This window comes from Pipistrellus hanaki, assembly GCF_964339955.1.
Source record: "Pipistrellus hanaki genome assembly, chromosome: 9".
Classification (NCBI taxonomy): Eukaryota; Metazoa; Chordata; class Mammalia; order Chiroptera; family Vespertilionidae; genus Pipistrellus; species Pipistrellus hanaki.
The window spans coordinates 66,129,252-66,152,561 of NC_140511.1; the positions used below are offsets into that span (position 1 = coordinate 66,129,252).

The window sequence follows — 23,310 nt, forward strand, 5'->3', positions numbered from 1 at the left end:
ATGTACAGTTTTAAAAAGATCTTATTCTGTACACAATTTCAGTTAATCCTGAGAGGTAGTTATTAGTGTTATTCTTAAATTTCAATACAAAATCTGAAAACAAAAGAAGAGAAAATGACTTCTGAATCACTATGATACTAAAGAAAGCCAGAAAAAGGAAATGAAGTCTTCTTGGCATTTCATTCTCTGTGCCCCACTTTGTCTCACTAAGTGTTGTTTGATATAGAACATGTGGGTTGGGGCGGAAGGGGTAAGGACAATGCCTTTTTCTTTTTGCTTCTAAAAGCCTGTACTCTGATGGGCACTTAAGTAATTTGTTCATTCATAAGCACCTGGTATGTACCAGGCTCAATATACAACAATGAAAAAAGGCTTAAAGTTCCCAAACTCAGGAGTTTACATCGTAGTGTGGAGAAGACAGATAAATTACAACGATATGTGCTACAGGACGCCGTGGTAGGAAACAGGGGGAGGTAAATTTACAGAAAGACCAGAGAAAGCATTTCTGAGAAGTTAACATTAATTGAATGAATGCATGAATAGCAACCCGAGTTATTGTTGGCCATTAGTTGGCGAGTTAGTGTGTTTTTTATGGTTCTAACGCCGAATACCCTTTGGATCTTATGTTGCTGATGCCCAAATGCCAACTGCAGAGGCGAGTCATAACGAAGAATCCTTCCCATTATTTTTCTTCTGACCTTGCCTTAGCTGTCAGGGTCACACACACCCCATTGCCACGCCCATTCTTCTACTTCCGGGCACTTCCGGTCTGCGCAGGCGCAAGAGAAACTGCCGTTCCTAGTGGAGGGCGCGGACGCCACGGCAAGACGCATGCGCACCAGGCCCGTAGGCCCCGCCCAGACCCTTGCGCGGGCGCGCGAGCGTCAGCCGTTTCTCGGGGCGGTGCGGTGGGCGGGGCCTGGGGGAGAGGCGCGCGCCGCTGGGTGTGCGTGCGCGCGCGCCGCGGGCGGGCCAGTGATCCGGGGCCGGCTTGGTCGCTAGGTGGCTCGGTCTGTCCGTCCGTCCGCGGGTGCCATCATGGCGGACGCGGCCGGTCAGGTGCTCCTGGGCTCCGGTCTCACCATCTTGTCCCAGCCGCTCATGTACGTGAAGGTGCTCATCCAGGTATGAGTCGTCGCCATTCCCCATCCCCGCCCGGCTCCCCTCTTCGGTTGCCGCTGCCCGCCGGCGACGGAGGGCCGGCCGGCTCCAGCCTTCCCGGGCCTTCAGCCGCCCGAGATGCTACTCCGCTGCCCGGTCCTTCCCCGCGGGGACAGCTCCCACCGCCCGCCCCCTCCCGCTGCTGGGGGCCTTCGGGGGGCTCCGCCGCTCTGCCCGGAGGCGAGGCCCGCTCCGTCCCCGCCGCCAACTGCCGCCCTGCCCGGCCCGGCCCTGCCCTGCCCGGTGGCTCCTCTGAACTTTGTGTTTTCTCCCCTGAGGTGGATCTCGGCCGCTCGTCTCCGAGGCCTTCCCCAACCCACCCCCTCGCCTCTCTGAAGTTAGTATTCCCTCCTTTTCCTGCCCAGACCCAAGACACGCCAATCTGTTAAAATTTGAAATTAGAGGAGAGCGAACGTTTTATTAGCATTATTTTATTTTTTGACTACTGTTACTGCCGCTCTTCTGTTCCGAGATTTTAGCCCCAGATACCCAACACAGGAGCCTTTCAGCGGGGAGAAGGAAGGGGGGCCGGAACCTGCGGGAGGGTCCCCCAGCGCCCTCGGCCGCGGCCGCTCATGTGGCTCCCGACGCCGAAATCACTTCTGTCCGAGCTGGAAATCAGTTCAGCGGAGAGAGTTTTAGCGGAGTTGAAACATGTTAGTTTCCAATGTGCTGTAAAATAATTCTTAAAGGGTAATTATAGTCACAGGCAGGTAGGCCAGCTTTTAGCTGGGGTTAGAGTTAGAGAGTATTACCCGTTGCCTTTTTCATTTCCCTGTGATGGGAGGGAACTCACCAAAGGGAGCTTACCTTTGGTGAGAGTTGACATACTTACATCATGAATTGTGCCAGGAAGTGGACGCTTTTAGAAGTTCCCTTTCTGCCGGCCAGCGTGGCTCAGTGGTTGAGCCTCCCCCTGTGACCCTGGTCCAGGAGGTCACGGCAGGGGATCAATGATTCTCTCTCATCATTGATGTTTCTATCTCTCCCAATCTCTGCCTTCCTCTCTGAAATCAATAAAAAAAACAATTATCTGCCGAAGCCGGTTTGGCTCAGTGGATAGAACGTCGGCCTGCGGACTGAAAGGTCCCAGGTTTGATTCTGGTCAAGGCCATGTACCTTGGTTGCGGGCACATCCCTGCTGGGGGGTGTGCAGGAGGCAGCTGGTCAATGTTTCTCTCTCATCCATGTTTCTAGCTCTCTATCCCTCTTCCTTCCCTCTCTGTGAAAAATCAATAAAATATATTTTTTTTAAAACAATTATCTTTTAAAAAAGAAGTCTACCTTTCTGTCAGAAATATGCAAGACACGCCCTAGCTGGTTTGGCTCAGTGGATAGAGCATCTGACCACGGACTAAAGGGTCCCAGTTCATTCTGTCCCAGGGCAAGTGTTTCCGATGCAGGCTCCATCTCCCGCCCTGGTTGGGGTGAGTGCGGAGGCAACCAATTGATGTGTGTCTCTCACATCTACACTGAATGGCCAGATTATTATGATCTCTGAACGCATAATAATCTGGCCACTCAGTGTATATTCTATATAATTATAGGCTAATATGCAAATTGTTCCCTCGACCAGGAGTTCCACCAGCAGGCAGGCCGACCAACTGCCCATGTCCCCTCCCCCTGGCCAGGCTGGCCGGCCCCACATATGCACAAATTCATGCACCAGGCCTCTAATATACACTGAGTGGCCACATTATTATGCATTCAGAGATAATAATAATCTGTCCACTCAGGGTATGTTTCTGTCTCCCCTTCCCTTCCATTTTCTCTAAAAATCAATGGAAAAATAGTCTCCGGTGAGGATTAACAACAACAAAAAATATATGCAAGACACTAGGGAGGAAGGACCACATTTCTTATTCTTGAGTTAATGCTAACCAAAATGATGTGCTGTTGAGTTGACCCCTTTGGATTCAGATTCTATATGTAAAATGCTATTGTAAAATAAGTTATTTAAACCAAGAACAAAGACGGGTTGGAATGTATACTGTCATCTAAACCAGAGTTGACAGGTTTGTGGCCAGATGGTATCTCCGATGACAGCATTTTACAGTAAATCTGGTGTGAGTCCATTGCTCAGTACTTTTCCAGAATGTAGTTTCCTAGTGAAATTCAAAGCTTTTGCCTCAAAAACTTGAATATCCTTAATCCTAATTACACAAAATCTACGTGTTGCCAAGTGTCTCAGGGGTTATGGTAAAATTCCCAAATACACAGTTTTTAAAAATAGTTGCATAGTTACACTTTCAGCGAGCTCCATCAGGAGTTATTTAATTGAGCAGGTTAAGGATCACAGCAGTAGAGCCCAAACCGTGTCCTACAGCGGTTTCATTCTCTCAAACACTAAAACGAATATATTTTAGAAATAAGATGATAATCATTAACTCTGAAATGGCCGTCATTTGGTTGTTAATGACAGTCTGCTGTTTAACATGGCCATATCTTGTAATTATTCTCCAAGTGAATTATCCAGCTATATTTGCACTTGCGTTTTGAGTGTTTTGTCTTGCTAGCCAAATATGAAGTTGTTAGCTTAGTCTTCTCATTTTGTCCAAATATATGAAATGTGTTAGATTTTCTTCAGAAAATATTTTTGAGCCTCCTCGGTAAACATTTGCTTTCCTAGCACAAAAGTTTCCTTTTTCCATTTTCAGTTTGATATTAGTGTATCTCAGCTAAATAGCTTGCCTTATAGAATTTGAGCCAAAAGAAAACTTGGAGTTCATTGAAACCAGTCTTATCAAATGACAAAACAAAACTGTCAAGAATGATGCTTTATCATCCCTTTGAAATACATACACAGCATTTTAACTTGAGTTAAATGTTAACCTTAATTTTGTTCTTAATTCAAGACCTTTCAACCAAGGCCTTCAGGGGAATATTGCTGAGTGGTGATATACGCATTCTCTTGTTTTGAAAGGTGGGATATGAACCTCTTCCTCCAACAATTGGACGAAACATTTTTGGGCGGCAAGTATGTCAGCTTCCTGGTCTCTTTTGTTATGGTAAGTGTCTTTGATTTATTTGAAATGGATGACTTTGAGGATCATGACAGGCAGGAGTTACTGAAAAAAATTGTTAGAAAGCATATTTCCTTGAAATTTCTATGTAACCCTTTCCTTCAACTGGAATTTAAATTTCTGACTTGTGTTCTTAGCTCAGCACATTGCGAGCATCGATGGGAAGCGTGGGTTGTTCACAGGATTAACTCCAAGGCTGTGTTCAGGAGTTCTCGGAACTGTGGTCCATGGCAAAGTTTTACAGGTAAGACGAAAATTCAGATATCTTCCTACAGATTTAGATTATCTTTTATGCAGTTTGTCCTACTTATACATTCCAAATATATATATTTATAAGCCATGGCTTTTCTTCTTTAAAAACATTTACATGAAGCCAGCCAATGAGTCTGCTTACCTGAATGTGTTGTGCAGAAATTTAGAGAAAGCTGGCAATAGTAAAGCCATGTTATGAGCCTTAAAGACATTGAAGTCATTAAGGTCCCTGAAAATGGCAATAAGGGGAAGAAAAAAAAAAAACATTTACATGAAATACCCATTCTTAATTCTATCTTGGGAACCAAAGGGAATTTGGGTGAAATGAAGTAATGGATCTTTGTTTTATACACCCTTCTTCCTCTGGACCTGTTGTTCTTTTCCTCACCTGAAGATATTGTTACATTCATTTTTAGAGAGTGAGAGAGACAGAGAGAGAAAAACATTGATGTGAGAGAGACCCATCAATTGGTTGCCTCCCGCATGCACCCCAACCAGGGCTGAGGATCAAGTCTGCAATCTGCCTTTGACCAGAATTGAACCTGGAACTCTTCAGTCCTTGGACCATGTTCTGTCCATTAAGCCAAACTGACTAGGGCTGAACCTGTTGTTCAAGCAAAATTTAAATACACTTATTTGATCCCCTTTGTAGCTGATTTTCCTTTCTTTGAAGGAAAGCTGATTGAAACATAACTCTTTCTGAAGTTATTTTCCTTTTATTTTTAGAGTAAGCCCTAGTAAAAGACTTTCTGTTACAATTTTATTTTTTTTAACAAGATCAACATAAAAATCAGGATAATACTTATTTGTGGGGAGAGAGAGAAGAGGGACCTTGCATAGGGTTCTGAGGTAATGCAAATGATTTTTCTTTACCTGGATCATGGCTATATGGATATTGCCTTTTGATTACTTGTTATATTGTACATTTGTATTTTGTGCACTGTTTCTATATCTGTGTTATATTTGCACAAATTTGAAAATTTGTTTTAAAACCTCACTAAAGTATACCACTGTAGCCGAAACCGGTTTGGCTCAATGGATAGAGCGTTGGCCTGCGGACTAAAAAGTCCCAGGTTCGATTCCCGTTAAGGGCACATACCTTGGTTGCGGGCATATCCCGAGTAGGGGGTGTGCAAGAGGTAGCTGATCGATGTTTCTCTCTCATCGATGTTTCTAGCTTTCTATCCCTATCTCTTCCTCTATAAAAACTCCATAAAATATATATATTTTTAAAAGTATACAACTGCAGGATAGTGGTTACTTTTGGGAAGGGAGAAGAGGTAAGGGTGGAATTTAGTTATAACTGTGGCATTTTATTTTAAGAAAGCAAGAGATCTTAAGCAAAAGGGGCAAAATGTTAACATCTATTTAACCTTGGTGGTGGATATAAAGGTGAATTGTTTTTCTTAATTTTTCTGTATGTATGAGATGTTTGATAATGTTTTTTAAAACATCAAAGTCAGATTTATTTATTTTTTAGTGGTCCTTTGTTTTACCAGCTTCTTTTCACTTCAAATGCTAAAGCATATTTTTTTTTTAATAAATTTTATTGATTTTTCACAAAAAGGAAGAGAGAGGGATAGAGAGTTAGAAACATTGATGAGAGAATCATCGATCAGCTGCCTCTTGCACACCCCCTACTGGAGATGTGCCCGCAACCAAGGTACATGCCCTTGACTGGAATAGAACCTGGGACCTTTCAGTCTGCAGGCCGACGCTCTATCCACTGAGCCAAACCGGCCTAAAGCATATAATTTTAATTGTACTGGTTTCTCAGTTGCATCATTACAATGTAGGTGAAACAGCATTGCCCTTTGCTCTATTTATAAAGGTGTTATGAGTACAAATTTGAATCATTTAAAAAGTCCATGGGAAGGTTATTCAGCATTAGTATGATTGAGAATGCAAAATTAATTTTTTTTTCCTAATGAATTATTCTGTCTTCTATTGGCACCAAGGGTGTGTTATAACTCAAGAAATATAGTAGTGTTTGCTAACCAAATCAGTATAATACTTTCAACCTATAATGTATAAGATGTGCTAAATTCTAAATATTTACTAATGGCTTATTTAAATAGTATCCAGTATAATCCTCCTTGTAGTTTTTTAGGCTTTAACATTGCCCCAGTTCTAATGTTTTATCATCTGCTCAGCAAATCATGATTTTATTAAATAGTTGCATGATCTAGTTGGCTTAGATTTTAAGTGCTTTTCAGCCTTGATTTGAGTTGGAGAGGTTTTTCAGTCAGTTTCTCACCTGGAAATTATTTCACCCTCCAGTTATTTTAGTATTCTTTATGTTATTCTTTTTATTTTTTTTAATATATATATATTTATTTATTTCAGAGATGAAGGAAGAGAGAGGAGAAGCGAGAAACATCAATGATGAGAGAGAATCGTTGATTGGCTGCCTCCTGCATGCCCCCTACTGGGGATTGAGCCCACAGAGAGTTAGAAACATTGATGAGAGAATCATCGATCAGCTGCCTGACTTGGGAATTGAACTGTGACCTCCTCATAGGTCTATGCTCAACCACTGAGCCATACCAGCTGGACTCTTTATATTATTCCTATTGTCATGCCTGTGGACTGAATTTAGAAGCCCAGTTCCGGGTAGTCTGTGGGTCAGAATGATGGAGTATTAATGTTTTTTTGGTGGAGTGATTACTGTTTCTTTTCTAGTCACACCCTTCTCTGGGCTCATTAAAAGTGTTGCTGTTACCTAAATGAGATTCACATACATAAAGGCAATTGTCATGTAGTCAAAAGAGGTTTAGGTATAGACTGAGAGCAAAGTGAAATTATTGCTTGAAACCAAGTTCCTTTATGTAAAAGGAAAGTAGGACAAACTTGAGGTATCCAAATATCCATTGGAATATGTGTTTCACGTGTAGTCAAATGAAAATAAATGGATTGGTACTACATTTAGTATCAAAAACAGTTTATGCAGTCAAGAAGACACACCAAATTAGGGTTGATACAACTGTAAAGCTTTATAAGAAAGAGTTCTATGTACCTGAACAAGAGTTAAACTGAAATCTGTTTGGAATAATGTAGACATGACAGGCAGAAAATTTTATTAATGCAATAAAAAGCAAAGTATAAGTGAAAATTTTTAAACATGCCCAGAACTATTACAATTAATTCTAGTCAAAGACCTCTAATTGACCAAAAACACTATTTTGTTTAATCTTGATCTTTGTTCTCTTGCCTCTGATCTTTAAAAACATAATTCTTTTTACAAGATAAAGTGTTGTCTTTTTTTAATCATAGTAACCATCTATCTGATATGACTGGGAGCTTAATTGTCTGAGTCTTTCATTTCACCTAGCCCATCGTTTATTTCTGAAATATCCCACAAATGCTATTTCCTCTTTCAATATAGTGTGAGCTCCATCAGTATTCATGCTTTCTTCCCTGGTAGAAAAAAAAAGGCTCTTGCTTGTTTTGGAAAGAGATACAAAAGACAATGTGAGGCGATTTCAGCGATTCAGACTTAGCACCAGTTCTCTTTTGTACAGTGAAGGAAAGAGTTTTGCCCTAATTTGGTATTGGTCCTGCTTTTCTCTGTGAAAGACAGGAGGTTTTTTCCATTGCCTTATTCCTAGGCTATGTTTTTAACCAATTTCTTTTTTGTTAAATATGTTCAGTAAATGATGTTCTTAGATTTTTGTTTTGTTTTCCTTTTTCTCCTTTTAGATAAGAGTTTTCTTGAGCATTTGCTTGTCCCTTCAGCTGACTAATATGTTAAACTTAGAAACAAAATTGTCTTAGAGCTACTTCCTTATAATTTAGTTAAAATTTAAGTTAATGGGAAATTTGCAGCCAAAAAAAAAAAAAGTTATATTTTCTACCATAGAGTTTTCATTTTATGTCCTCTCTCGGTGACATTGTGATAGCCCTTATCATCCTTTCTCTTCTCTTCCTTTGCAGCATTGCCAGGAAACTGAAAAGGTTGAGGTACGTTGGAGCTGATTTGTGTGCATGGGCCTATTCCCTTCTTCTTTGGTCCTCTTTGAAGAAGGGGCAAGCACAGTCTCCCTTTCATTTCAGTGAATGTTTGCATACAGGGTGACCTCCTGTTTAACAGTTCTATTTAAAACCATCAAGATATGTCTTTTATTTGATTTCCAGGAGGTAGGACCAGGAAGTGTACCGAAAGAAGCCCCATCTTCCTTCGACCACGTTATCAAGGAGGTAAGAGATGAGTTATGCCCTATGCTATTTCCCTAAATCAGAGGATTTGCAGTGTGGCGGTTGTAGGATCAGGATCATCAGGCCTGTCTGTGCAGTGTCTGTTCCAAATGGAATTAAACCTTCAGTATAATTTGGTCTTTAATATATCTATAAAACATTAAAAAAAGAAGAAGAAGAAAAGCATTGCTTGCTGTTTTGAAGATGTACATTTCAAGGAAACGTAACTTTGCCACTTGTTTCATCTTTAAAATTGAAGAGGTTTCTACTAAAAGAGTAGAGTTAAAATTCTCTGGTACAGAATTGTTAAAATAGTGGCCAGGCCCTTTGTGTGTTGGATATTACAATATATATCCAGAAATGCTTTTGCAACAATATTCTGACTTTGGAAGATTCCTCATCATCCACATCCCACTCTTAATCTCTGCCATTGGAGTCTGTTTCATTCCTGACTTAATATTTATGGCTTTCGTAACTACTCTTATTTCTTAGTCTTTACATTGTCTAATTGTCTTTAGTAAGGTCACAATTTTCTAGTTAATGCTGCCGTCTAAAATATATATTCCAAAAAACAAACCTTACGGTGGGTCTAGACGTCAGATGAATCAACTTCGTTTTCTTTGGAATGAATTTCCTTAAAAGTTGAGATAGGTATTTTGTCTTTTCTTAACTTTAGTTACCCATCCTGCCTCATAGGATCTTTTCAGTATTACCGCAAGAATAGGAGTGAGAAATGTCTTAACTTAATGACTGAAGATAATGTTTACATGCAAAAATGAATAAGCTGCTCTGTTTATAACTGCCTCCAAGTATTGTAATTTAGCTTTCTTTACTACCTTTAAATGGAGTTCTGTAAAAAGAAAGATAAATTAGGATAAATATAGCAGCTCTAAGATACTACAGGGTTATGGGATGTGGTAAAAAAAATAATAATAATAATAAAAATTAAAAAATTAAAGTTTTGATCTCCCAGAGATGTTGGTACAGATAAAATTGAGCCTCACATTTGTCTAGCATAGTTATGAGTCTCTGAAATCACTCACAATGAGAGAGCCACTTAATAATCTGAATACAGGCCTCATAGTTTTTATTCCAGTTCAGCGACTGCTGATGACTCTCCTTGTTCTTAAAATTTTACTTATTTATTTTTATTTTATTGATTTCAGAGAGGAAGGAAGTGGGAGAGAGAGATAGAAACATCAATGATGAGCCGAAACCGGTTTGGCTCAATGGATAGAGCATCGGCTTGGGGACTGAAAGGTCCCGGGTTCGATTCCGGTCAAGGGCATGTATCTTGGTTGCGGGCACATCCTCAGTAGGGGGTGTGCAAGAGGCAGCTGATCGATGACTCTCTCTCATTGATGTTTCTAAACTCTCTCTCTCCCTTCCTCTCTGTACAAAATCAATAAAATATATTTAAAAAAAGAAACATCAATGATGAGAGAAACTCATCAATCAGCTGCCTCCTGCACATCCCACACTAGGGATTGAGCCCACAACCTGGACATGTGTCCTGATCACTAATCAAACCGTGACCTCCTGGTTCATAGGTCGACGATCCACCACTGAGCCACACTGGCCAGGCCCTCCCTGTTTCTTTACTTTTGTTTTTCTTATATGAAAAATTGAGAAGATAATAAATCTCTGCCAAGAAAATTTAAGCAGTAACTGTAACATTGAAATCTGGGAATGAAAGGTATGATACGGTGATGGTGTGTTATATTGTGGTTATTTAAATTACTTATTCTTCCTGACTTCAGGGCACGGGTGCTGGTCGCTCACTTTCTTATTCTGTAATATCCACCCACATTACTTCTCACAGGAATTTGAGTGTCATTTATTTAGATTTCAGAAGTGTGTGTTGATTGTTTCTAGACAACACGAGAGATGCTGGCTCGTTCTGCTGCTACCCTCATCACACATCCCTTCCATGGTATGTTTGCAATTGATAACTGAAATCTGACTTTTCTCTTCTATACCATGATCTCTCCTGACGGCTTAGATGGTTGGCATGGGAATCAGGAAAGTGCCCTGCCTGCATGTTTTTGTTTGCTTTATGTTTTGGCTTTTATCCAATTTATCCAGAAAGCAAAGTGGCTTTAGGTGGGAAAACCTTTTTTTTTTTCCCCCAGGGCTATCAAAATTTATCTCGGAAGTCTAAAAAAAAATTATTTTCTGTGTTCTGTAGTGATCACTCTGAGATCCATGGTACAGTTCATTGGCAGAGAATCCAAGTACTGGTAAGTGTTTTTGTTTTCAAGTATTCAAGGAGATCTGTTGAAACCAATGTATTAGAATAATAGTGCTTTATATTGTTATATTGCCTTAGTGTTTATAGAACAGTTCATATACCTTATATCGTTTGATCTGCATAAAACCCACAAAATAGTAGAAAATGACCCAGGTAGGTTTAGGAGTTATAGAGCCACTGAAGTCATAGAGCCACTGAAGTCCAAATTCACACTGTGACAATATCCTTAGGTAGTAGTAATATCTTCAGTTCTGTGCCCAAATTCAACCACCTTTGCAGAATAAGAGTGATAGAAAGGAGGGTGGGGGGTGGGGGTGGAGGGAATTTGACTTCGTCAGAAATGATAATGGGATATTTAAAAAATAGCTTTAAAAGAATCTTAATGTATTTTACCTTTCTTTCTTCTGTATCTAGTGGACTTTGTGAATCCATAGTAACCATCTATCGGGAAGAGGGCATGATAGGATTTTTTGCGTGAGTAAATCGCTGATTTGTGTGTGTGATTTTTGTAAGTGGAAATAAGGAAAATTAATTTTTGATAAAAAGAGAAATCATCTAATATGTATCCTGAGAGAATATGTTTTTGCAAGGGTGTATCAATTCCCTTGAATTTACTTTGAATTTAAGGTTGCTCCTCTCTTTCTTTAATTAATAGTAAAAATTGCATTATTAAGTAAATGGTCCTTTTTAATTTTCAGAGTGTTTCTATATAATTGATTTTATTCATGTGTCATAAGTACTCTGGGAAATGGGCAGAACAGCCATGTTATTCTCATTTTAGGTATATATTTTTTAAATGGATGCTCTGGGAAGTTCAATTGATGCTGGTTGTATAGCTGATGTGATAGATGTGACCTTTGAATCTGGTCTTCAGTCTGTAGACTAATTTTTGTCCCTCTATTCCACACTCCTCCACAAAGATCACTGAGACTCTCAAAACATGGGGTTTTTTATGTCTCTTACCTATACCTGTATTTGGATCATTCTCATTTTGTAATTTTTTTCATCTTTTGCCCTGCCAACTTTGAGTATAAAATATAGTTTAGCAAAAACAGTATTTAAGTCTCTTCTCCAAAGTAGTTGTTAATAGTAAGGTGAGCCATTGGCTATAGCTTAAAGGAGTATGGCTGATGTGTATTTTAAAAAGAGGAATGAAAGTCATTAGAGATTTGCTTCAAGTACAATTGTATCAACTAGAATGAACAACTGGTATTTGATGTCTTTTCCATTCTCTAGAATGTTTTGAAATCTCTAATTCTTTGGGAAGTGTTTGGATTATCTTCTTTTTTTCTTTTTTTTTTCTTTTTTTTTAAATATATTTTATTGATTTTTGTACAGAGAGGAAGGGAGAGAGAAAGAAAGTTAGAAACATCGATGAGAGAGAGTCATCGATCAGCTGCCTCCTGCACACCCCCTACTGGGGATATGCCCGCAACCAAGGTACATGCCCTTGACCGGAATCGAACCCGGGACCCTTCAGTCCCCAAGCCGACGCTCTATCCATTGAGCCAAACCAGTTTCGGCTGGATTATCTTCTTATTGATCACACTTCTTGATTCTTATTTTTATTGTTTCTCCATGTAGGGGTCTTATTCCTCGCCTCCTAGGTGACATCATTTCTTTGTGGCTCTGTAACTCACTGGCCTACCTCGTCAATACCTATGCACTGGACAGTGGGGTAAGTTGTGACCTTGATGAGATGTGCTAGTGCTGACTTTATTGTATTCACTCGGCAGCTATGGTAAGTTAGTTTTAAAAAGTAAGATAGCAATTTGTTATGTGCCAGACTCATCATTATGTAGCTAAGCATTAGTCAAGTTTTCAAAGGTTCACGGGATGACCCATACTACATACACTGAGTGGCCAGATTATTATGACCTCTGAATGCATAATAATCTAGCCACTCAGAGACCCCGTGAATGAATTCATGCATGGGTGGGGGCCGGCCAGCCTGACCAGGGGAAGGGAACATGGCCAGTTGGCCGGCCTACCTTCTAGTCGAACTCCTGGTCAAGGGGACAACTTGCATATCAGCCCTTTTTTTTTTTTTTTTTTTTTTTGATTTTTCACAGAGAGGAAGAGAGAGGGATAGAGAGTTAGAAACATCGATGAGAGAGAAACATCGATCAGCTGCCTCTTGCACACCCCGCACTGGGGATGTGCCCGCAACCAAAGTACATGCCCTTGACCGGAATCGAACCCGGGACCCTTCAGTCTGCAGGCTGACGCTCAATCCGCTGAGCCAAACCGGTTTCGGCCAGCCTTTTATTATATAGGATATACTCTGAGTGGCCAGATTATTATGCATTCAGAGATCATAATAATCTGGCCACTCAGTGTATTTACCATAGAGAAACGTACCTAAAAAGCCCTATGTGTAGCAGAGTAAGCGCAAAAAATTTGCTACAAGGATCACTTCTTTATTGATAGCTAATTGTAGAGGCCACCATGAAACAGGACTGTTTTATAGTTATTCAATGTGTTTTGTCTAATCTGAAATGTTAAGGTAATCCTGTATTGGGCTTTCTAGAAACGTCAGTCTGGAAGATTTGGGCAATCAGCCTTTCCTAGAAGTAGTGTTTCCTCCACTTAAGCAGTTGTGGGCCTCTTTGTACACACTCAGCTCCTTAACATGGTGGAAAATAGAACAGACCCAAGGATATGACTAAATCCATGTTGTAAGCTTCTTGAGTACAGAGGCTGGTCTCCAAAGCATTTAGGACACAGCTGGGTGCACATAGAGGTACACCGTAAAAGGAATTTCTAGGACATGGGGAAAGGTTACCAATCTCATTTTCTTTTGAAATCCTCAGGCTGTTACATTTGTTGTTCTTAAGCCATCTTATAAATTCATCTACTGTGAATTTATCTGTTAATTTTGAATCAGATTCATCATTTTGTCCACTGTCTTTATGTTCATAATCAGTATTTTATGTTTTCATGCTCAAGATTAATTTTCAAGCTGTAAAAATGATAATTTAGAGATAGAATATATGGATGTGGTTGGGGACAACTAGCTGTTACTGTCAACTTCATCTTATCATATTATTCATTCTAATAAAGGCTTCCTTCCTGTTTTAGGTTTCTACCATGAATGAAATGAAGAGTTATTCCCAAGCTGTCACAGGAGTGAGTTGCTGTTTTTTTAAATCCTTTTAACCTTCTAAAAATTGTGTGTATGTGTGTGTGTGTGTGTGTGTTAATTTGGTCTGTATTACCACTGCTTTAAAGCAACCAGATGTTTCCCAGGAAAGTCAGATTTGTTAATGTTTGTCAGAGCTAAGAAGAGCCTAGAGTTCCTACATAACAGTACCAGTGAAAACAAGCCCACATGGTTTGGTGTTCAGCTTTCAGGAGAGGGATGTGGGCATTCTCATCACAGCTTTCCCTGATTCTCAGGGCTGCTTCTCCCTGCAGCCCGTTGTTCTTACCGTGGAGAAGGCACCCACTTTGATCATATGGAGCCTTCCAGTAGTTGACTTCTGAAGTCATTTTCTTTCTTTTTTTCTCTTTTCAAATATATTTTATTGATTTTTATAGAGAGGAAGGGAGAGGGATAGAGAGCTAGAAATATCAATGAGAGAGAAACATCAATCAGCTGCCTCTTGCACACCTCCTACTGGGGATGTGCCCAAAACCAAGGTACATGCCCTTGACTGGAATCAAACTTTCAGCCCACTAAGCCAAACCAGTTAGGGCTGAAGTCATTTTCATTGTTTTTGGAAGGCTATTCATGTTTCTTTCCTTTTTTTAAAAAATATATCTTTATTGATTTCAGAGAGGAAGGAAGAGGGCCAGATAAAAACATGAATGATGAGAAAGAGCCATTTATTAGTTGCCTCCTGCATGCCCCACAGTGGGAATTGAGCCCACAACTTGGGCATGTTCCCTGACCAGGAATGAATGAAATATTACCTCCTGGTTCATATGTCAATGCTCAAACCCCTGAGCACACTGGCGAGAGTGTTTTCTTATATTTTTCAGCGGTGTTATTTGCTTTTTCTCTTAAATACTAGTTCAGTTTTGAATGAGGACTCAATCACAAAATAAGAGATTTCTTCTGGCCTTTAGTTAAAATGTTAGCTATAATGGTATATTAAGGGAAGGAAGCATCTCAGATTGAAAATTTTGTCATTTAGTCTTTCCTGGAATACTGAAAAAGCAAAACCAGTATTGGAGTATTTGACCACAGAGGCACTAGGACTTTAAGGAGAAGAAAGAAGAGAAGAAAGGAGACTGATGACCTAATAACTTAGCTGTTGTTTTACTGTTTTACAGTTTTTTGCCAGTATGTTGACCTATCCCTTTGTGCTTGTCTCTAATCTCATGGCTGTCAACAATTGCGGGTAAGTGCTTTGCATTTCTTCTGGTAGTTGGCTGCTGTGTGTTTGACAAGCAGAGTGGTCCTGGTGGAAATGTCAGGGCAAAAAGTACAGTTAATGCTATTATTAGATTTCCAAAATTTTTTCTCTGTGTCCCATGTATCAGCAGTGGCATTAATCTATATTAATAAGAGGGTATTATGCTAATTAAACTGGATATCATTCTGGACGACCTTCCTGATAAAGCCAAGGCCAGAGGGAAGCCAAGCTTACATGTCAGCCCAGGTTACAGGTGTCTGAGGGCGGCCCGAGGGAAGCCAACCCGGCCCCGGGTGCCTGCTGGTGGAAGGAGGAGGGAAGCAGTCTGAGTCCAGGGTGCCTGCAGGAGGGAAGCTGGTGCCAGCAGTCAGGGGAAGGAAGGCCTACTCTTGCACGAATTTTGTGCATCCGCCTCTAGTTTATATTATAAGTGGCCACCTCATATCTGTTTTTTTGGAATAAGGGAAAGTATAGATAATATTTCTGAAGTACTTATATACTATTATATGCACTTGCCAGTATAAGTCCTATAAGGACCAGATAATTACCAAATTATTTTATTTTTACGTCTTTCCATTATTTTATTTTATTTTTTACTTTTTTAAAAATATATTTTATTGATTTTTTACAGAGAGGAAGAGAGAAGGGTAGAGAGTTAGAAACATCGATGAAAGAGAATCATCAATCAGCTGCCTCTTGCATACACACACACACACACACACACACACACACACACACACACACTGGGGATGTGCCCGCAACCAAGGTGTATGCCCTAGAACGGAATCGAACACAGGACCTTTCAGTCCACAGGCCGACGCTCTATCCACTGAGCCAAACCGGTTTCGGCTACCTTTTTTTTTTTTTTTTTTTTTTTTTAATATATTTTATTGATTTTTTACAGAGAGGTAGGGAGAGGGATAGAGAGCCAGAAACATCGATGAGAGAGAAACATCAATCAGCTGACTCCTGCACTCCCCCCACTGGGGATGTGCCTGCAACCAAGGTACATGTCCTTGACCGGAATCGAACCCGGGACCTTTCAGTCCGCAGGTCTATGCTCTATCCACTGAGCCAAACTGGTCCCGGTCATCTTTCATTATTTTAAATCTTTACCCACTTTTTCTTGAAAATTACAACAGGTATATCAGGGATTAAATGACAATCTGTACCTGTTTTTTCCTAGGAGAAAGTGAGTTTTAAAGAAAGAAAAATGGGGAATTTGGTTCATGGGAAGTTTCTTAACCTTTCAGTGTATTGGTCAGGAAGGATGTGTGTGGTGTGGTACTGGATACCATTGAGTTCAAGCTTTTAGATTCCAGGTGACTATGCTGAGTTGGAGCAGGTTTTGCCTCTTGATTTGATTCAGGAGAATTCTGCACTAATACAGTACCTGATACAATATACCATTAGACATACATGTCATTGTTTTCTAACAAGATAGCAACTGGAAAGCTGTATGGAGTTTGGAGCACAGTTGTCATCTATAAAAATTAAAGCATTATAACAAATCGACCGAATGGCCAAACAGCAGAACCACTGCCTGGACAACCACACTGTGACATGCACTGGTGCCAGGACAGCCAAGGCGGATGCAATGCAATTGGTCAGGGGGGGCCCCGCCATTGCTCCACGATCGCCCTGCAGAGGGAGGCCCAGGCCACCAGCCAGCGGGTAATCAATTGAGTGGGGACTCCATGATCACCCCAAAGAGGGAGGCCCACACTACCTGGAGGACTATGCTGAGGTGGGTGGGCGGGGCTTCCCTCTGCTGGGCGGTCCATCAGAGAGGGAAGCCCAGGTCCCAGGTACCAGCCGACGGAGGGAAGCCAGTGCTAGAAGCCTGGGGAAGGAAGGCCTATCCTGGCATGAATTTTATGCATCGGGCCTCTAGTGTTTCATATCATGTTACGTTCTGTTTGCTTTGTGATTTGTAGAGGAGCTGCCATATTTTAGCCCAGAGTATACTTGAAGGATGTGTTAAGTGTGTTTATGCCTTATAATTCTTGGAAAGGAAGTGATTATACCTGAGTAAAAGCATGTAGTCACCACTGTTATATCCGTTGTCATATTTAGGTGTCCTTTTTCCCCCTCACATATAAGTTTAGTTTATTAATCCTTTCATGAAAAATCTGCACAATCACCACAGATAAAGTCCTGAAGATTCTTGACTCCTCCTTTTTGCCAGCACCAGCATTAGCTTTTGCAGTCCCCTTGACTTTCTTCATTCTGTTCTTGCATTCCTTTCTCTGTTTTCTTGAGGTCATCTTCTCATATAGGCCATGCCTTGCAAGTCTATATTTGGGTTCATTTTTCTTTGCGTAATCCAAGGAATCATAAATCTTGCCAAAGCCAATGGTCTTACCACCACCAAAGTAGATTCTGATCCAAACATAAAGATGACATCAGGTGTGGTCTTATACATTTTGGCTAGTTTTTCCCAAATTTCTGTCTTGGGTACTGTTGCCTTCCCAGAGTGAAGGACATCAGTGACCATATGCTTCCACTGAAGTAGTCTGTTGGTCATTAACTTCCTGGTCCATATAGTTACTGTGTCATTCATGATGAAAGTTGACCTTCAGGCAGCCAGGGAGGAAAAGAGAGGCACTGTTTCCTCTTTAGGTGCTTTTAAGCACCACTTAGTTTTATGGGGGGGTTTTTTGTGTTGTTTTGTTTTTTGTTTTAATATATTTTATTTTTTACAGAGAGGAAGAGAGAGGAATAAAGAGCTAGAAACATCGATGAGAGAGAAACATCGACCAGCTGCCTCTTGCACACCCCCTACTGGGGACCTGCCCGCAACCAATGTACATGCCCTTGACCAGAATCAAACCTGGGACCTTTCAGTCCGCAGGCCGATGCTCTATCCACTGAGCCAAACCACTTACGGCAACACTAGTTTTTAAATCCCATTTTCCTACTCTTTTAATTATATAATTTTGAGTGGAAAGCACTGTGTTCTAGAATTTCATATCTCCACAAATTAAAAACCTACATGTTTTAGAACATAACTGAAGTGTTTATTCATTGATTCAAAACATAAATATAAGGTAAGTTTATTAGAACTAAAATTGTCTCTCAGAAGAAACTTTGAGGCAAGAGAATATTTTGACAAAGGTTTACTGGACTCTTGAGAGAATGTTTTGTGAATATTAACTTGAGCTCATCTTTATTTCTGTTTCAGGCTTGCTGGTGGGTGCCCTCCTTACTCCCCAATATATACTTCTTGGCTAGATTGCTGGAACATGCTACAAAAAGAGGTACTTCTCTCATTTTCTCTTCCTTTCTTGGCCCTATCCTTCCCCTTTTCACCTCCCCCCGGACCCCCCCCTCCTTAATATATTTTATTTTATTTTGTTTTTGTTTGTTTTCTTAATTAATGTTTCTGGGATCCCAGGTTAATTCTTATAGCTTACCTTTTAGCTATTAATTACTGTGCTCTTGACAATGCTCCATATGTCATCTGGCAGAGTAGTAAAATGTGCTGCTTAGAAATCAGCAAGGGTGCTGAAATGGGTTTGGCTCAGTGGATAGAGCATCGGCCTGTGGACTAAAAGGTTCCAGGTTTGATTCTGGTTGGGGGCAAGTGCCTTGGTTGTGGGTGCATCCCCAGTGGGGGGTTGTGCAGGAGGCAGCTGATTGATGTTTCTCTCTCATCGATGTTTCTAGCTCTCTGTCCCTCTCTCTTCCTCTCTGAAAAATCAATAAAATATATATATTTTTTAAAGTTTTTAAATTTATAAAAAAGAAAGCAAGGATAATGAAGAAGCAGGATGTGATCCAGATGCCTTTTGAGTGATCACATACAAATTACAAATGGGCTCTGGGTAAATGCTTATCCTGGTTGTGAAAATGATAGCCTTGATTTCCTTTTTTTTTTTTTTTTTCCAACTTTACTTTTTGTAACTTCTCGTAATCTCCTTATGCATTCAAGTGTTTTATTACAGTGTGGTAGGAGTAAACGGAGAAATGAGAAGTTGTTTATGTCATTATTTGTTCACAAGGATGTTGATAGACCTAGTCTCTTGCTGCTAGAGACTTAATCCTGGTTTTGTTCTAGTCATTTAGTTATGTCTCCTAAACATGTTAGTGGATCATTTTGTTCTGACTCCAATTTATTGCTTGTTACTGCTGTGAGATACATCATCTGCAACCAAAAATTCCTGATCACTCTAGGCAAAGTTTTATTAGGAACCAAAGTAATAGATAGCTGTGTGCTAAATTTAACAGGATCACTTAAAATTGCCATCAGTTTAAAGCTTGTTTTTGCGAGGAAAGCCCTTTTTTTTTTTTCAATCCTTACCCAAAAATATGCGTTTGTTGTTTTTTTTTTGTTTGTTTGTTTTTTACTAAGAGAGAGGAGGGGAGAGAGAGAAACATTGATGTGTGAGAGAAACATCGATTGGTTGCCTCACATAGGTGCCCCCACTGGCAATTGAACCTGAAGCCTTTCAGTGCACAGGATAATGGTCCAACCCACTTAGCCATACCAGCCAGGGTGAGTAGGTAGCACTTTTTATAGGATTGTAGAAGAAAATATATGAAGAAATTCTTTGTTTCATTATATTTTTGCACTAGTGATACATATGAGAAAAGCCTTTATTCATAGAGCTCAGTACTACTGTAGTTGTTTATGCTCAGTGTGCATATGCAACAAGACCCTCCTTGAATCCAGAATAGAATTCTTTCTTTTCTTTATGTTTTTATTATATAATTTTATTTTTAATAAATCTTTATTGTTCAGATTATTACAAATGTGATCCTCTTCCCCCCCTCAATTGCTCCCCTTCACCAGGTTCCCACCCCACCCTCTGTCCTTTCCCCATCCCTATAATTTTATTTTTATTAATTTCCGAGAGGTGGTGGGGAGACAGAAACATCAATGATGAGAGAGTATCATAGATCTGCATCCTGCATGCCCTCTACTAGGGATAGAGACCAAAATGCAGGCATGTGCCCTGACCTGTGACCTCTTGGTGCACAGGATGATGCTCAACCAAGTGAGCCACACTGGCTGGGCAAAATAACCATTTTCTATCATCCTACTTTACATATGGAAAAACTGGGATTTTGAACAGTTAAATAACACCAATTATGTAACTCAAGGTTACATGGTCTATATTTGGGAGAGTGGGATCTATGTGTAGGCTATCTAACTTCACAGTTAAACTCACACGTTACTACTTTAATTATAAGATTGTATAACCTCTTCCTAGAGACCTGACAACTCCATTAAAAAAAAAATAAAAGCACCTGGCCAATGTGGTTCAGTGGTTGAGTGTTGACCTCTGAACCAGGAAGTAACAGTTTCATTCCCTGATAGGGCACAGCTAGAATCCGTACAGAGGCAGCCAATCAATGATTCTCTCTCATCATTGATGTTTTTATCTCTCTCTCCCTCTCTATCTAAAAATCAATAAAGACATGTATTTTATTTTATTTTTAAAAATATATATTTTATTGATTTTTCACAGAGAAGAAGAGAGAGGGATAGAGAGTTAGAAACATCGATGAGAGAGAAACATCAATAAGCTGCCTCTTGGACACCCCCACTGGGGATGTGCCCACAACCAAGGTATATGCCCTTGACCGGAATCGAACCTGGGACTACTTAGTCCACAGGCTGATGCTCTATCCACTAAGCCAAACTGGTTTCAGCAAGACATGTATTTCAAAAAATAAATAAAAGCTAGCACTTACGTTAGGACTGTTCTCAGCACTCTATAAATAATGATTCATTTCATAGCCCAGCCAGCAAGTGTCAGAGCTATAGTCCAAACTGGGAATTTTGTCCAAATAAGTAAGAAAGTTTTGCCTTATCTATGTGGCAAAATTAGAGTTACTTCTACAAAACCTCAGCATGAGTCAGAAAGTACAAATTGCTACTCTTAGTGATCATTGGTTTTGTCCTAGCCACTTTTCTCCTAGAAACATGTCTAGAAAGATCTCTGCTGATTTGGATTGGCTGATCTCATCTTCACACTAGATTTTATTTGTATTTATTTGTTTTCCAGGGAAATTTGAGCCGAGGAAATAGCTTGTTTTTCCGGAAGGTCCCCTTTGGGAAGACTTATTGTTGTGACCTGAGAATGTTAATTTGAAGATGTGGGACAGGGACAGTGACATTTCTATAGTCCCAGATGCACAGAATTATGGGAGAGAATGTTGATTTCTATACAGTGTGGCACGCTTTTTTAATAATCATTTACTCTTGGGAAAATGGAGGTATTTGGTGTCTGCCTTTTTTTGTTCTTTTTCCCAGCACAGCATAATTTACCACTAATATTCCCCTTTAGTTATTCTGAAATTATACATTTTTGCTCCAGACTCTTTATTTTACTTAAACAGGAAAAAAAGTTGTATTTTTCCTAACTATTGTCATGTGATTTGGTCTTAATTCAAGGCTTTGTAAAATGAAGAGTACAATCCCAAGAAGAAAGATAAATAATTCTGTAAAACTTAAGAATAGTAAGGCAAACTGTATGGAAGGTCATGAATGACCTTTCTTTAGTACACCCTAAAAGCTCAGCAGTATCCACCAGAATTTGCCTCCCATTATATGCTTCTAGGCGTTTTTATTAATCCTGTCTCTCATACTTCATAAAAAGGACAATCCATTGCTAAATCATCCTACAAAATCTCTACATGAAGCATCCACACCTTCAATCTGTTATTGCAAAGTAATAAATTGTTGTCAACAGAAAGAAGAAGAAAAAAATTATAGAGAATAAGCAAGATTTGGAAAAGAAGCATACCGGCTTTTTTTCCCCCAAAGAAATTCTCGTTATCATTTAAAATATGAAAAGCAAATGCTACAACAGTAGCCCCTTCTCTAAAAGCTAAGTGTTTTCCAGTCCCTAAATGACATCATTACATAGTTCTAATTTTATATACTCCTGTTCTTCAGTTTTTGTTTTGTTTCCTTTTTGTTGCAGAAGGTGAGTAGTTTGTTTTTCATTCCTTAAAACACCCTTGGAAAGTATACTTGTAACTTCATATCAGGTGATACAGTCCACAGGGTTCTTAGGATATTGACCACCTCGCATGTCATACCCTCAGTTAGGCATGTTAACAGCATTTATAGAAGGGAAAAAATCATTTTAGGAGGCAATGAATTTCAACTCAAGCATAAAGCTTCTATTTACTCAGGACTTTTAAAAGCAGGTTAAAATGCTCCAAGATGAGAAAGCATGTTGTTTTACTTAATTAAGTAACCCACTAGGATGTTGCCAAATGAGTAAGCTCTTAATTTGCTGCTTCTCAGATTTCTCTTTCAAAGCAGCAGCCCCCATGATATCCGACTGAGCATGCAGGTCTCTCCTTCTCCAGGGTCTAGGAATCAGCCTGAAGCTCATGAGTAGCTTACCTTGAAATGTCTTTGATGTCTCTTACTTTGTCTTAAAAAGTAATGTAAATTTTATATTCTATTCAATATTATATGAATTTGTTTTAATATAAAAATGTTTTTGCATTACCCATCTTTTTCCCCAAAAAAAAGTCTTCAAGTAAAGATGATCTAGGAAAATGTGCCATGTTTATTATCCTGTGGCTTCTGTGCTCATACACGCCTGCCTATTCCTAGTTAAATCTGACTGTAAGGACCAGTCTTCCACCAGAGGGCGCCAAGACTCTGGTTTGGCCTGTGCAAGTTGGGCTGCTAAAAAATTTCACCAAGGCCTGGAATTGTTCAAAGTACCAATCTAGTCAGTCTGACTACATCCAAGCAATAGGTCCGATAAGGGTGCTATTCCTATGTTCCTCATTAAGTTTAAAGGCTATTCATAGAATAAAAAGTCTGAACTTTATTCAGGGGCTAGTAAATTCAAAGGTACTCTTAAGATACATATGTAAAAACAATGAACTGACTCATTATGTGTGTAATATAGACTTAGATGAGGATTATCTAGTAAACTGCACCCATGAAGCTGGGCAATTGCTTTGCTTTGGCAGTGCTGAGCACAGGGCCAGGAAATTACCCCTCTAGGGAGTGTGATGGTCATTTAAGCCTTGATTAAAGAAAAGAGTGAGGGGTTTCCTGGAACTTTTGGGTGGTTGTAAAAGCAACCTT

General features: G+C 39.8%; 1 protein-coding gene and 1 pseudogene across 2 annotated transcripts in view; one reads left to right on the forward strand and one right to left on the reverse strand.

Moving 5' to 3' along the window:
* Positions 1-17,886, reverse strand: part of LOC311628097 (small ribosomal subunit protein eS24-like) — a 210,116-nt pseudogene extending 192,230 nt beyond the window's left edge. Inside the window, exon 1 of the transcript XR_014797070.1 lies at positions 15,949-17,886. The product of XR_014797070.1 is annotated as a small ribosomal subunit protein eS24-like (transcript). The remainder of the gene's footprint in view (positions 1-15,948) is intronic.
* On the forward strand, positions 843-21,880 carry MTCH2 (mitochondrial carrier 2). Its single transcript, XM_084894948.1, has 13 exons — positions 843-1,125; positions 4,085-4,169; positions 4,322-4,428; positions 8,370-8,396; positions 8,571-8,633; positions 10,506-10,563; positions 10,819-10,870; positions 11,296-11,355; positions 12,466-12,559; positions 13,963-14,010; positions 15,160-15,227; positions 18,427-18,502; positions 21,257-21,880. Exons 1-13 carry the CDS (start codon positions 1,039-1,041, stop codon positions 21,341-21,343), a joined length of 912 nt encoding a protein of 303 aa, XP_084751074.1. The 5' UTR covers positions 843-1,038; the 3' UTR covers positions 21,344-21,880.
* Positions 21,881-23,310: the final 1,430 nt, after the last annotated feature.

Excerpts from the sequence above, each read along its gene's own strand:
- MTCH2 (XM_084894948.1), top strand. The coding sequence starts at position 1,039 with ATGGCGGACGCGGCCGGTCAGGTGCTCCTGGGCTCCGGTCTCACCATC. Across the intron at positions 8,397-8,570 it reads AGGAAACTGAAAAGGTTGAG|GAGGTAGGACCAGGAAGTGT; the intron begins GTACGTTGGAGC and ends TTTGATTTCCAG. Across the intron at positions 11,356-12,465 it reads GGCATGATAGGATTTTTTGC|GGGTCTTATTCCTCGCCTCC; the intron begins GTGAGTAAATCG and ends TTCTCCATGTAG.